General features: G+C 43.4%; 1 protein-coding gene across 4 annotated transcripts in view; it reads right to left on the bottom strand.

The window, feature by feature from the left end:
* Positions 1–14,876, bottom strand: part of wdr21 (WD repeat domain 21) — a 61,112-nt gene that overhangs the window by 9,006 nt on the left and 37,230 nt on the right. For all 4 annotated transcript variants that reach the window (XM_059952571.1, XM_059952580.1, XM_059952590.1 and 1 more), the window contains exons 8-11: positions 13,796–13,845; positions 11,667–11,746; positions 8,689–8,784; positions 1,186–1,283 (exon numbers count right to left, since the gene is read on the bottom strand). In XM_059952571.1, the coding sequence (XP_059808554.1) occupies positions 1,186–1,283; positions 8,689–8,784; positions 11,667–11,746; positions 13,796–13,845 (324 nt within the window). The remainder of the gene's footprint in view (positions 1–1,185; positions 1,284–8,688; positions 8,785–11,666; positions 11,747–13,795; positions 13,846–14,876) is intronic.

The following is a 14,876-nucleotide window of genomic DNA, read 5'->3' as shown; positions in this document are numbered from 1 at the left end:
GGGGTCACAGTCTGGTCCGGAGGCTCCGGTGTACACGGGGTCACAGTCTGGTCCGGAGGCTCCGGTGTACACGGGGTCACAGTCTGGTCCGGAGGCTCCGGTGTACACGGGGTCACAGTCTGGTCCGGAGGCTCCGGTGTACACGGGGTCACAGCCTGGTCCGGAGGCTCCGGTGTACACGGGGTCACAGCCTGGTCCGGAGGCTCCGGTGTACACGGGGTCACAGCCTGGTCCGGAGGCTCCGGTGTACACGGGGTCACAGCCTGGTCCGGAGGCTCCGGTGTACACGGGGTCACAGCCTGGTCCGGAGGCTCCGGTGTACACGGGGTCACAGCCTGGTCCTGGTCCGGAGGCTCCGGTGCATGATGTCAGCATTATTGTTACTGATACATCAACAAACAGCAACTCATTTGTCATTGGCAAGACATCACAAATAATTTTTTTCTGGTGATACTGAAGTACACAATAAAATTTATGAAATTCCATTGATAAATGAGCCATTCAAGTTCACATCCATAGCTTGAAAGTCAGGGAATGCAGATGTCCTAAAGGTTAGCTGCATAGTCAAGTGCTGGAGAAGACTGTCAACCATCAGCACTCTCATCTCACTTGGCCCCACCTCAGCCCCCACCCAGTAGTTCAGCTGTGAACAAAAATGGGCCTATCAGTAGCCCTTTAACTGTTTCCTCCTCATGAACAAACATGGAGGTGCCCAAGAAAGTTAACACATCCCCAGAAATCCATTATCCTGAACAACTCATGGACAATAGCTCGTACCAGAAGTGCTGAAAAATAATTAGCAATCATTAACAGAAAATAGGTGCTAATATGTCAGCAGAAATTACATGACTGGAAGTGTTTTCTTCAGGTCTAAATCTAATCACTCCGGACTGTGTACAATGAATCGACCTGTTATGAACTTTTCAGGAAAGACCTGGCCAATAATGTGCAGTGTTAGCCACAGACCAGTATGACATTAGTGCTCGGTGTAAGTAGTGAATATGGAACAGTCTGGTTCCACAACTCATCTGAAATGCTCGAAAGCCAGCAAATTCAAGTAGTACACTCATATTTTACAGTGTTTGCTTCATTTGATTGCATCCAAAAGACAACCTGTCCCTTTGTTCGTGAGTACAGTGTGCTTTCTGGTAAAGGAAAAGCTCAGCATTTTAAATTCTGACTTACCCTGCGAGCAAACTGCTGAGCAAGAACGTCACTGTTTGTGCTGAATATCTGCTTTTGTCCTGTCACAGCATCAGTCACAAAAACACGATGCAACAAACCTAGGGAAAGATAATGGAGGCTGAGTATTCATGTAGACCTCTCTTCCGGAGAACCACATCAGAGTAATTGATTTACAATGGGATATTCACAAGGATCTGCACAGACTTCTCGCCATGAATTACCATCACAAAATTCCTTAAAACGGTAACTAGCAGGGATTAGTCAAGTTGGGCTGAAGGGCCTGTATCTGTGTGGTATTACCCCACAACTCGAACGGGAAATTTGTATGTGGATAATCTCCTTCCCCACCAGCTGGTAGGGCCACAGAGACACAACACCAGAAACCTGGGTTCAATTCTGTACATGGGTGCTGTCTGTGTGGAGCTTGCACCTTCTGGGTCGCCTTGGGATGCAGCAGCTGCTTTACAAGGATGTTGCCAGGTCGTGACGGCCTCAGCTTTAGGGAGAGCTTGGGCAGGCAATCTTCTAGAGATGCGCAAGGTCAGGAGGGCTAATGCACTTCTTTTTCCCAGGCTTGGGGAATCAAGAACTAAAGGCATAGTTTTAGATGACAGGGTAAAGATGTAATAGGAACTGGGGGAGCAACTTTCAAGGATGGTATGTACGCGAAACCAGCTGCCACATGAAGTAGTTGAGATTAGAAGTCAGTTGGACAGGTACATGGATAATAAAGCTTTAGACTCTAAACACAGGCACATGGGTCTAGCTTCGATAGCCATCTCGGTTGGCAAAGGCCAGTTGGGCCAAAGGGGCTGTTTCCATGCTGTATGATGAACTCTCATGTGATCCTGCTGCAGAGTTTCAACCCCAAGCATTGATAGTTCCTCACTCCTCCACAGATACAGTACTATTCACAGATTGTGTGTTACTCCATCAGATTATAAGCAGTAGAGTTTCATTGCACAACTTTCTGACTTCAAAAGCTGTGCATTATTGACCAAGCCTAGATAGTAAGGGGGAAAAAACTGGTATGGGTGGCATTTTGACTCGTTAACAAGAAGCAAACTTAGCATACAGCATTAAAGAAAAAATACATAATCATTTTCTCTGTTATTAACTGTATTAAAACTCTTCATTTCTCCCACCACCTAATATTTTTTCTCAGTAATTCTTTTCCATCGCACCCCCATTTGTTTGGGATACCAACTAATACTTGGTCACACTACAACACTTGGGCAACCTTCCTGCAAGCATCATTAGTTCACAAGGACCAAAGAACAAACCCAATCCTCCTTTCCTTTGGCAGAGAGATACTTAAAGGAACTGGCAGTACTGACAATACAAAGGTGATAGCTGTGAAAGGCTCAGAACACACCTCAGTGCAAAACTGGGCATCCAGGAGGACAGTAGGCCATCAGTAACAGTAGAATGTACACTGCCAGGACAGAGGGCAAGCCGTCTCATGCAGATGTAAGGACGAGCAGCCAGCCTAGTGAAAATGCAACACAGGACTATAGGAACGCTAAACAACAGACAGAGCCAAGCAATGCAACACCCGATGTATCCAATCTGCAGCGTTACTAAATCTGATACTTAAATAACTAATGGAACAGGCTCAAAACACATCCTCAATGGCAGTGAGGTCACCCCAAAGAGAGCTTGAGACAAGGCTGAGAGATTTGCAACTATGTCCAGCCAAACACAGAACAGCACAGCCCAGGAACAAGATCTTCCGTGCGGAACTAATTAAGATCTGTCATGACCGAGATCTTCACTGTCACAGGAGCCAGTATACAGCCAATTCAATCCATTCCTTGTGACATAAAGAAATGGTTGAGAGCAGTGGATACAGTAAAGGTTATGGGAACAGAAATCACCCCAGCTGCAGAAATGAAAACCTGCAAAGCTATCCATAGTTACAAACTGGCCCAATGATGAAGAAAACTGACCAGATTCATGTCCACAGGAAAAAGCAGGACAAATCCAATCCCGTATTTCTCTTGTGATTACATATCACTGATTTGAAGTGCTAACTCTGCTTTTCTTTCAGAGCTCTGCTGGCCCTGCTGAGTATCATCAGCATTTTCTGCTTGTATCTAGATTCAACACACAAATGCTGAAGGAACTCAGTGGATCCTTCAGAAGTTTTCAGCCTGAAGCAGTTTCTCTCCATTGAGTTCCTCCAGATTGACCCAACTTTTCAGCACCTGCAGTCTCTTCTGTTTCTTGTATTTCAGATTCCCAGCATCAGCGTCTGGTTAATTACTGTCCAACCTATTTGCTCTCAATCAACAACAAAATGATGCAAGGCATTGAGTCATCAGACTGCACTAACTCATCGATGCCTTATCTGGTTTTCACCCAGACCACTGCCCTGGTCCAAACATAGACCAAACAGTGGATTCTAGCAATGAGATCAGTCAGCGTCCTGAACATGAAGGCTGCACTTGGCCAAGGCACTCTGGTAAAACCGAAGACACAAAACATTAATGAGAAAGCATTCCAGTGGTTGGAATCAGATCTCACACATCACCCATCATCCAGACATTTCCAAGGTCCAACCTGGCACTTCCGTGGAGTAAACATTATTTGCCACTTCAGCCCGTACCTGAATGCTACCCGGAGCTCTCTGCATGCAGCCATGGGCTATCTCTTTCATTGAGGAGGTGTAAAGGTATTAAACTTGGGACAGTGTTGAGAGAACATCCCCACTTTGACTTCCAATTCCATTGTCACCACCTCAACAAACAATACAGCCCATACCTGCATGTGGAAAAGTCTGGGTAACATTCAGATATAGGCTGACAAGTTGCAAGTAATGTTCACGCCACAGAAGTTTCAGGTAAGAGCCATCTCTAGTAAGAGAGCGAGACAAAGCAGCTTCCCGTGACACTCAACAGTATTATGGCCACCGAGTACCCCATCAGCAACACAGTGAAGAGCCAAGTGCACCAGCCACATAAATAACATGGCTGGTCAGATGCTGGGCACCTTGCAAGTTACTTACCTCCTCCTGCAGCCCCACTATCTATAAGTCAGGAGAGCAAATGAACTTTCAACTGCTCCAAACTCTCTTAAACTCAACAGCCCCCCGAACAAAGGAGTCTGCCACCTTAAACGATCACCACCAATGCACAGTGGCAGCAATATACTGAGACACAGCAGTCACTCACCCACCCTCAGCAACTTCCCAACCTGTGACCTCGACCCACCAAGGACATGGGTGGCAAGTAGATGGGAACACCACCTACCTGCTCACTTCACCAGGTTCACTTCCATTCCAAAGTCACCAGGACCACATCAGCCCTCCCGAAGGGCATTTAAGGAAGAACAATAAATCCCCGTGATGCCCATATCCCAAACAAAATAATTTCTAGTACTGCTATAAGTCTGTAGGGACTTAAATAGCTTTCCCAGTAATTTTGGCTCAGTTACCTTAAGTTGTTTGGAAATCAGGCAAACATATACTAGTCCCCATAGAAAGGTCTGCAGAGGATCTATCCTAGGACCAGCACATTGATGCAACCATGAAGAAGATGAGCCCACATTTCTGATTTCTCGCAAGTTTAAAGAGATTTAGCATGTCGCTGAAGCTTGATGTACAGATGTACATTGGAAGGTATTCTGACTGGTTGTGAGACGACCTGGAATGGGAACTCCTACGCACAGGAATGCAAGAAGCTACTTAGACTGTCCCATCCCAGGTACAGCTCTCCCGTCATCTACAGAGGTGAAGCCTCAGCAGCATCCAGTATCGTGGATCCCCACTAAATGGGCCATGACCCCTTCCTGATGAAGGAGGTAGAAAATCTTGAAGAGCCACACCCAATGTTCCATCTAAGGTACGTGTGCACACACATTTTGCTACTAGCACACAAAGGAGTTTCAACTACACACAGAAGGTCACCCTCTACCTCACTGGCATGTTAAGTATATTTCACGATCGTACACAATCACATTTCCTTTTCCAGTTTCTGATGTAGATTGTCTTGACAACATGGAGTTTGCAATGATTTGTCTGCAGATTTTAGAACTGGCTTATTTACACTGTTTTTATTGAAGCAATTGATTCATTATGTCAAATTCCAAAGATTCAAACGAGAGGACATGATTTGAGAGATAGGGGGCAGAAGTTTAAGGGAAACATGAGGGGGTATTTCTTTACTCAGAGAGTGATAGCTGTGTGGAATGAGCTTCCTGTAGAAGTTGTAGAGGCCGGTTCAGTTGTGTCATTTAAGGTAAAATTGGATAGGTATATGGACAGGAAAGGAGTGGAGGGTTATGGGCTGAGTGCGGGTAGGTGGAACTAGGTGAGGTTAAGAGTTCGGCATGGACTAGGAGGGCCGAGATGGCCTGTTTCCGTGCTGTGATTGTTATATGGTTATATATGGTAAACAAAGGGCGCGAAGCACAAAAGAAATGCTAGTTCATTTAGAACAGAATGTCTAAATGAAACAGTACAAACTGCTACTACAAAACAGAAACCGGTGTTAGCTGTGTTATTGTCCCAATGAAAAAGTTGCTGGAGAATTTGCAAGTGGGAAGAAGTGGAGTAATTATTTGGAAGCTTGACTTTTAAAAGTGCCATTCAGCAAACAAATCACATTTGGTGTGCAAAAGCTCCAGTGAGAAAATCCTTCATTACCCGCTACTGATGTTTTGTGAGAGTGCAGATGAACGAGAGTGAAAACAATTAAACCCAGAGGGGACCAAAGTTCTTATTGACAGTGTTTAGCTAACTGTTAAAATGAATACCTCTCTATATAAAATTCAGCGCGCACATTTTGTTTTCACAGGGCAAAAAATTGCAGAACTCAAGATTTTTGTGCACACTGGTCATTACAAATTGCCCACACGTCAGGTTTAATAACATTTCCCCACAGCTATTAGGTTTTTGCACCAATCTGAAAACCCTAACAGTACTTTAGACTACGTTTCTTTTTCCCCTCTCTATCTCTCTTTCAACAAGTACTAGTGACATTACGTCTATTTGTTTCTGCTGTGTAAGTTACAGTGCTTCGAAAAAGTATTCAGCCCCCACAACTATTTTCTCACTTTCTAAATTTAAATTATTTAGGATTTTTTTGAGTTAATACAGTGTCTACAGGGCCAACAAAAGGTACTACTGTCTTATTTAAATGTATATTTTATGATTGCAAGTCCCTGCTATACATTAAGGACTTAAAGTCCTGCAGGTCTCCACCATCAGCATGTTGCTCATTGGAGAAAATGAAGGAGCTGCATGTCATGGTGCTGCTGCCTGAGTTGAAGGAGGCGTAGAGTGACCGTCTTGTGATTGTAAGAGCCGCTTAGACATTGTTAATGAGGAATGCCAAATGTTTGATGCACTGATTTACTGGCAGTAGGTAGAGGCGAATGGCAGGGGAGCTGTGTGACCCTGTTTGGAGCAAGGAATAAGCCTGATTACAGCCACCGGGAGAGAGGTGCCTGATGGTCTGCTCCGCCGTACGCAGTGTCCAGGCTGGAGTCGTTTCTGCCCTCTCCAGTGTTCACTCGGTAGGAGACAAGCTCTACTGTGGCTGACTGAAATTTTTTGTGGCAATCAATGGACTTAGGGCCTCAAGCTGTGGGGTCGCCTGTACACAGCCTCCAGGTGAGAGGCACTGGAGCCGGTGCAGCATTCAGTTTGAAGTCTGTGCTCACCTCCCAGTGTTCGCTCAGTAGGAGACAAGCTCTATTGTGGCTCGAATCTGGACTTTTTTAAAATTACTGTTTGGGTGCATCTTCCTGATACCTTTACATGCTTACTATCTTGTACGTGCTACGTGTGCTTTGGCTGTGTGACTTTGCACCTTGTCTTTTGCAAAAGAGGCTGAAAAAGTATTCATCTCCTTTGTAATTACTATGCTAGCTTTCCTCAGATGCAATATTGTCTATTACCTTACCCACTTACCTAATTTGTTGATGCAGAAAATTGGAGGAACACGTGAATAAACACCTGCTTTTCTCTGTAAGGTCCAATATATGGTATATTTTGAACAGACCAATTCAAAATGAAGACAAAAGAGCATTCAAGACAAGTCAGGGAAGTGATAACAGAGAAACACAAATCTGGGGAAGGGTACAACACTACCTCAAAGACACTGAACATGGTTTGGAGCTCAGTACAGCCCATCGTGAAAAGTGGAAAAAAATATGAATACACAGCGACACTGCCTAGGTCAGGCTGCCCCTCTAAACTTAGTTGCCAGAGAAGAATGGCTCTTGTAAGAGAGGCTACTGTGATGCCAACAGTCACTCTAAGTGATGTGCAAAAGTCAGTGACTGCAACTGGAGATGAAGTTCATAGCTCCACAATCTCTAATGCCTTGCACAGAAAAGGTAGAAGCCTCGACTTAAAAAAAAAAGCATCTCCTTGCCTGTAAAAACTTTGCAAGATAACGTAAAGATGTGGAAGATGGGCTAGTGGTTGGATGAGACTGAAGTTGAATTTTTGGGCATCAACTCTAAGCATTAATTAATAGTGCACATGTAAAGTAGAATAGAGCTTCATGCTGTGGGGATGCTTTTCATTAGCAGGGTCTGGAAATCTGGTCAGAGTTGATGAGAAGATGAATGCTGCTAAATATAGAGAGAACCTGAATAAAAATCTACTAGCCTCTGCCAGAAAGCTTAAACTGGGGAGAAAGATCGTATTTCAGCAGGAAAACCACCCAAAGCACACTGCCAGAACAACCATGGAGTGGCTTCAAATGAAGAAAATTGATGTCTGAGTAGGAGTCCCGACCCTAACCTGATCAAGGTTGCTTCCACCACTGCTCTCCAACTAACCTGCCACAGCTTGAGCAATTTTGTAAGGAGGAATGGGCAAATCTTGCTCCATCACCTTATGTAAGCCAATAGGTTTATCCAAAATAACTATTGGCTGTAAAAATTGCGAGAGGTGGTTCAATTAAGTACTGAGCAAAGGGGAATGAATATTTTGAACTGCTGACTTTTTGATGTTTTTAGTTTTTCCATACTTTACAATTTGTTCTTGATTTTGGGCTCTACTGTGGGGAAAAAATGAGCACGTGATTCACAAGTAAAAATTCTCTGTGAAATTGATCAAAATCCCTGGTTGTAATACTCATTTGCGTATGTGAACCAAGGGCTGAATACTTTTACAAGGGACTGTATGTATAATTTAGGTTAACTCCAATTGATGTAATTTATGTTTGTCATGTTTCTAATGTATTGTGCTGCTGCTGCTAAAGGCAACTTTTCATGGCATTTATACACTGGGCATGTTTACCCATGGCAATCAACTTGAACTTGAAATGGAATATAAACATTAGAGTGTATCAGTCAAATTGTTCTCAATGTTGAATACAACACTCTTACAATACAACATCTTAAATGTTTCAAATGATAATCAAAATGATCACAAATGAAAATAATACAGATTCAGGCCATTTTGTGGCATTACTCTCATACCAAAGATACAAGTTTATTCCCAGATGTTGAGAAAAAGCTGGTTCTCTAGCAATCTGTTAATTCTACCTGTACTGAAGCACTTGTCAGCTTGTGGGTTATAGCACCAGGTGCAGGTCCAGACAGTTGAGCTCTTAAAGTTGCACATCATCCTTGGCTGTTCTTCTGCAGATGCAATAAAATTGGCATTGTATAAATTACGCTGAAAGGTTTTCCTGGTAATCTCAACCACTTCTATTCATTAAAAATTTGCCTGCTATTTGATTTAATTAAAGTGCAACTCCCTGCAATGATTCCTTAAGGAGAGGGCACAACTACAATATTTACCTATTCATCCAAAACATATTCTCAGCTCAGTTTATCCATTCTTAGTTTTTACATGGACTGCAAAGTCTATATAATGTAGATACCAAGGCCTCCAAATATACCCTGGGCCAACAGAAAGGATGCATTCCAAGTCATCTTGGAGATGGAATTTAGCCTATAAACTTAATCCTTTTTCTCACAGATCACACACAGTATTTGGAGGAATCACATTCCACAGCCTGCAATGTTTATTTAACGAGGTTAATAACATGAACAAAATAAAAAAAGAAAAGTTTAATTAGAAACAATGATAATAATAAACTTGAACTAAATCCAGGAGCCAGGTGCAGCCAAGTGGTTAACGGTGAAAAGCAGAAGTTTTGCTGGAAGGAAATATAGGTGGTCTGATCAGTTGTACGGAGGAATAAAAACCAGAATTAAATCTAGAGAAGTGTGAGGTGATGTGTTTGGGAAGGTGCAACAAGATGAGGGAAACATGGGAGGATATTGAGAGGTTTAATGGAACAGACAGACTTTGCAGAGCATATCTACAGATAGCAGGACAGGTCAACAGGTGGCTGAAAAGGTATTGGAATACTTTTAATTAATAGCTGAGGCACCAAATTTAAAAACATGGACACACAAAATATGCTGGAGGAACTCAGCAGACCAGGCATCTATAGAAAAAAAAATACAGTTGACATTTTAAGCAGAGACCCTTCAGCGGGACTGAAGTAAAAAAGATGAGGAGTAGATTTAAAAGGTGGGGGGAAGGGAAGGAGAAATACAAGGTGACAGGTGAAGCCGGGAGGGGGAGGGGTGTAGTAAAGAGCTGGGAAGTTAATTGGCGAAAGAAGTACAGGGCTGGAGAAGGGGGAATTATTATAGTCGCCATATTACAAGGAGTGTGCTGGAGAGTGAAAATGGGATTTGAGGCTATTGCCAGAAACAGAATTTTGTTCAGATTTCAATGTGGATATTGCGGGCAAGACCAGCATTTACAGCCCACCCTGGTGAAGGTGCCGCCACAGTGCTGTTGGAGAGGGAATTTCAATCAGGTATCCCTCTACTCTACTAAACTTAATCATCCTCATCTCTGTTCACAAAAGTGCCATCCAAGGAATCAGCCTGGTGAACCTTCCCTAAACTATCTCCACAGCAAGAACATACTTTTATAGAAAAGGAGACCTAAATTGCACATAGCACTCAGAGCAAAATCATATCAAGGGCCTAAACAATTTCCCGGACCCTTTCACTGTGACAGCCAACACACTGGCTGCATCTGTGTAGTTACTCACTTGGACACACAGGTCTTTTTGCATTACCTCCCTTTCCCCATACATCACACAATGATCTGTTTCCTTGCTTTCAGCACTCAGCAATACCCCACTAATCATTACCTGGCAACTGGAAACACAACCCATTTATTCCTACCTTTTGTAGGAATACCTGATCTGCCAATCAGCCCACTCTCCATGTTGGTACATCACTGTAAATCCACACACATACTAATTCTGCAAATAGGACCTGGTCAAAACCCTTCTGAAAATCCAAATACACCACGTTATGACTTACATCCTCATTTTACATCTTTAAAATGTACTCTAGCATTATTCCCCCATCAGTCTAGCCGGTCTATAGTTCACCCTTTTCTCTATACTTCCTGCATAGATATGAGGTTACGTTTGTTGCCTCCCAAATTGTGGGTGACACATTGATTCTACACTCCCGCAGCCTACAACTTGCTCCCACACTACTACTTTTGAATCCTATCAAGCAACCAAATCATAAACTAAAAGGCATTGCAATATTCTTCAAGTGCAACAGATCTGGCATGAAATCCAGCGAGATTTCATTGCAAATAGTGTTAAAACAACCATCTGCCGTTTCCTTTCCCTCACTCAGCTACGTTGAGATCCACTTTCCTTTCGATATCATGGATTTTATTTATCTGGTAAGTTCACCACGTGACAGATCATGTAGACCATGTCAAATACAATCGCGTCAGAGTAACTGCTTGCATTCTCCTCAACTAATTCACAGGAGAGTCAAGCTTAACCTTCACCTCCAACTACTTCAACTGATTCTCATTAAACGGTGACGTAAACTGCTCCTCATTTTATTTTCCAGTGATATGATATTAGGCTAACTGGTTTGGCTTCTCCTTTCAGTCTGTGGTATTGTTTGTAATCTTCCAGACCTCTAACTAGGGAGGGGCAACAGAGTTTTGAATGACACTGTTGATTAAGAATAGAATAGAATGGAGAGCTGTTAGGGCTTCTGAAGCTGCCAAGTCCAGAAGTAACAAAAGCACAAAAAAGGACTTCAGCAGGAGTTGAGCTGAGGAAGGTTAGAATAAAACTATGCCAGAGGTAGAAACAGCGAGGGTGAAGCATCAATAGATACCAGAGTTGCAATCACTCTGAGGTAAGGCAGGCGCTAGGTGTGAGTCTGCTCCGGGGTCAAAGAGTTTACAGTTCACCTTGCTCAGAGGAAATTTGTTTTCACCCAGTACTGCATGCTGGGCAGCTTACAGACAACAGACTGGTATTGTGTACGTGTGCACAATGATACCATTCGCACTGGTTAAAAACACTTGAGTACCTTCTTCCCCAGTACCATATGGAATAAACAAGGTAATACAATAAAGAGGAAATATGCAGTTGAAAGGAAAATAGCTTTGGGAAAATTACAAGCCCATAACTTTTCCATAAAGTAAATGTATGATAATGATGCCTTACCCATGCTTGAATTACTAAATATTGAACTCGGAAGCAGGCTGACACTTCCTGGGGTATCTGCATGACCTGTAAGACAAAGCCTGACACAGCAGTTTAAGGAAAATTACTAGTGTTATAATACAGAATCCATGACCAACTTATGGAAAAACTGCTGCCAGGTTAGTATTAAGTTATTCCAGTCCTGGTCAGTGAGTGGCATGCCCTCTTCTCATTGTTACCCTCAGGAACTACAGAAGCCTGAAGGCTTCTATACACACTCAATGATTCAGGAACTTCTCTTCTGCCATTCAATTTCTGAATGCACATTGAACCCTTAAATAGTTAAATAAGTAGTGCAAAATAGAAATCAAAAGTAGTGAGGTAGTGTTCATGGGTTCAATGTCCATTCAGAAATTGGATGGCAGATGGGAAGAAGCTGTTCCTGAATCACTGAGTGTGTGCCTTCAGGCTCCTGTACCTCCTTCCGGAGGGTAACAATGAGAAGAGGGCATGTCCTGGGAATTGGGGGTCCTTAATGATGGATGCCCCCTTTTTGAGGCATCACTCCTCGAAGATGTCCTGGGTACTGGGGAGGCGAGTGCCCATGATGGAGCTGACTGAGTTTACAACTCTCTGCAGCTTACCTGGATCCTGTGTAGTAGCTCCCACACTCCCCCCCCCACCCATACCAGACGCAATGCAACTAGTTAGAATGCTCTCCATGGAAGTTCCCATCTGCTTCTAAAGGGCAACAATAACACCAGTGCCCAAAACAAGCAGCGTGAGCTGTCTTAGCAACTACCATCCAGCAGCACTCACATCTACGGTGATGAAGTGCTTTGAGAGTTGGTATGCTAGAATTAACTCCTGTCTCAGCAAGGACGTGGAACCACTACAATTTGGCTATCACCGTAACAGGTTTACGGTGGATGTGATTTCATTGGCTCTTCATGGGGCCTTGGATCACGTGGACAGTACAAATACCTACGTCAGGATGCTGTTTATTAACCACAGCTCAGGATTTAAACACAACCATTTCTAATCAATAAACTGCAGAACCGGGGCCTCTCAACATCTTTCTTCAACTGGATCCTTGACTTCCTTGACATCTCTACCTCACAGGCACACCTCAGGGACGTGTGCTTAGCCCACTACTCTTCTCTCTCTCTCTACACTCATGACTGTGAGGTTAGGTACAGATCAAATGCCATCTATAAATTTGCTGACAGTACAACCGCTATTGGCAGAATTTCATATGGTGATGAGAGGATGTACAGGAGTGAGATATACCAACTGGTTGAGTAGTATCTCAGCAACAACCTTGCACTCAATACCAGTAACACCAAAGAACTGATACTGGACTTCTGAAAAGGTAAGATGAAGGAACACATGCCAGTCCTCATAGAGGGATCAAATGTGGAAAGAGTGAGCAATTTCAAGTTCCTGGGAGTCAATATTTCTGAGGTTCTATCCTGGACCCAACATAATGATGAAGGCACAACAGCGGCTGTATTTCATTAGGTGTTGTGAAGAACTGGTATGAAGAAACAACGGCTGCAGCAGCACAGAGTCCAGACTGTGTCTGGATTGTATTTCATTAGGAGTTGTGGAGAACTGGTATGAAGAAACAACGGCTGCAGCAGCACAGAGTCCAGACTGTGTCTGGATTGTATTTCATTAGGAGTTGTGGAGAACTGGTATGAAGAAACAACGGCTGCAGCAGCACAGAGTCCAGACTGTGTCTGGATTGTATTTCATTAGGAGTTGTGGAGAACTGGTATGAAGAAACAACGGCTGCAGCAGCACAGAGTCCAGACTGTGTCTGGATTGTATTTCATTAGGAGTTGTGGAGAACTGGTATGAAGAAACAACGGCTGCAGCAGACTCCTCGTGGAGCACCTTCACTGTAGCGATTCAAGGCGGCAGCCGTCACCTTCTTTAGGAAAAGTAGGGATGGGCAACATACACTGGCTTTATCAGTGATATCCAGAACCAGAAAAATAAATAAATACATAAAAATCTGGAACTCACCTTCTCTCGGGTGGATCCACCCCATGGCAAAACACAGAACTCAGCTGGCACATCAGATCATTTGATGATACAATCATGTCAGGCTGCATTATTAAACTGAGCACGTTTTAAAAGGATACAAGACATGTGAATCATGCCCAGAGAGAGAAGCCCAACAAACGGAGGTGCCCTGAAAATTAACAACAGGCAAGTTAAAAGATTTCAATAATTCTGTACTATAATTCTGTTATTGCATGGGAAATTGCAGAATATGATGACCAGAATTAAAATTCACTCAACAGTACATAACACTATTAAAAATTCAGTCACAGCAAATTTAAAAGTAACTTTGTCATTTATGTTGATTAGAATTTCTAATTAAATTGTATCTCAACATCATTTACACACAGGCCACCTCCAGCATTTTCTATGACTACACCACAGCATATTATTGGCAAAGTCAACTGATGACGTTGCGTATTGGGACTGGGCAACAGAGCTTTGGATAACCAAAGCTCCCTGATGGTAGAAGATGGGAGGCTAAATACATGAGCATTGAGAATATTCAATTCAGTTACACAGACTAGGGCTTTATTCCCTGGAATGCAGGAGATTGAAAGGTGACCCGATTAAGGCATATAATGATATACCTTTTCTCCAGGGTGGGATTGCTGAAAACGAGAGGATATAGATTTATGATCAGAGGTGACCACCCCAAAGGGTGGCCTGTACTTGGAATGAGCTTCCAGTAACTGCGGCGGAGGCAGGGACGTTGGCAATAGTTAAAAGCCATCTAGCTTATAGGTGGGTAGAAGTTTAAAAGGCTATGTACCAAATGTGGGCAGGTGGGACTAGTTCTCTGAGCAAGACAGTCTGCATGGACCAGTTGGGCCAAGAAGCTTGATTCCATACCACGTGACTATTAAAGTTTAAAACATTCAACGACAAGTGTCCGTGCAGTAGGTAATCAGATCCAAGTGATGGTGTAGAGGAAGAATAGGCCATCTGGTGTTTCATCCTGACTCTCCATGCTGGTTGTGTGGATGTTGCTGACTTGCTCTGTGACACATGGGCTTGCCATGGTGCTCAGGTTTCCTCCCACATCCCAAAGACTGTGAGGTTAATTGGCCATTGTAAATTGCCTCTATAATAGGTGAGCCAAGCATATATGAGTGAGAGAGAGAGTGAGAGAGAGTGAGAGAGAGAGAGAGAGAGAGAGAG

This window comes from Hypanus sabinus, chromosome 2, assembly GCF_030144855.1.
Source record: "Hypanus sabinus isolate sHypSab1 chromosome 2, sHypSab1.hap1, whole genome shotgun sequence".
NCBI lineage: Eukaryota > Metazoa > Chordata > Chondrichthyes > Myliobatiformes > Dasyatidae > Hypanus > Hypanus sabinus.
The sequence above is the reverse complement of the archived record's forward strand: the minus strand, read 5'-3'. Positions and strand labels throughout refer to the sequence as shown.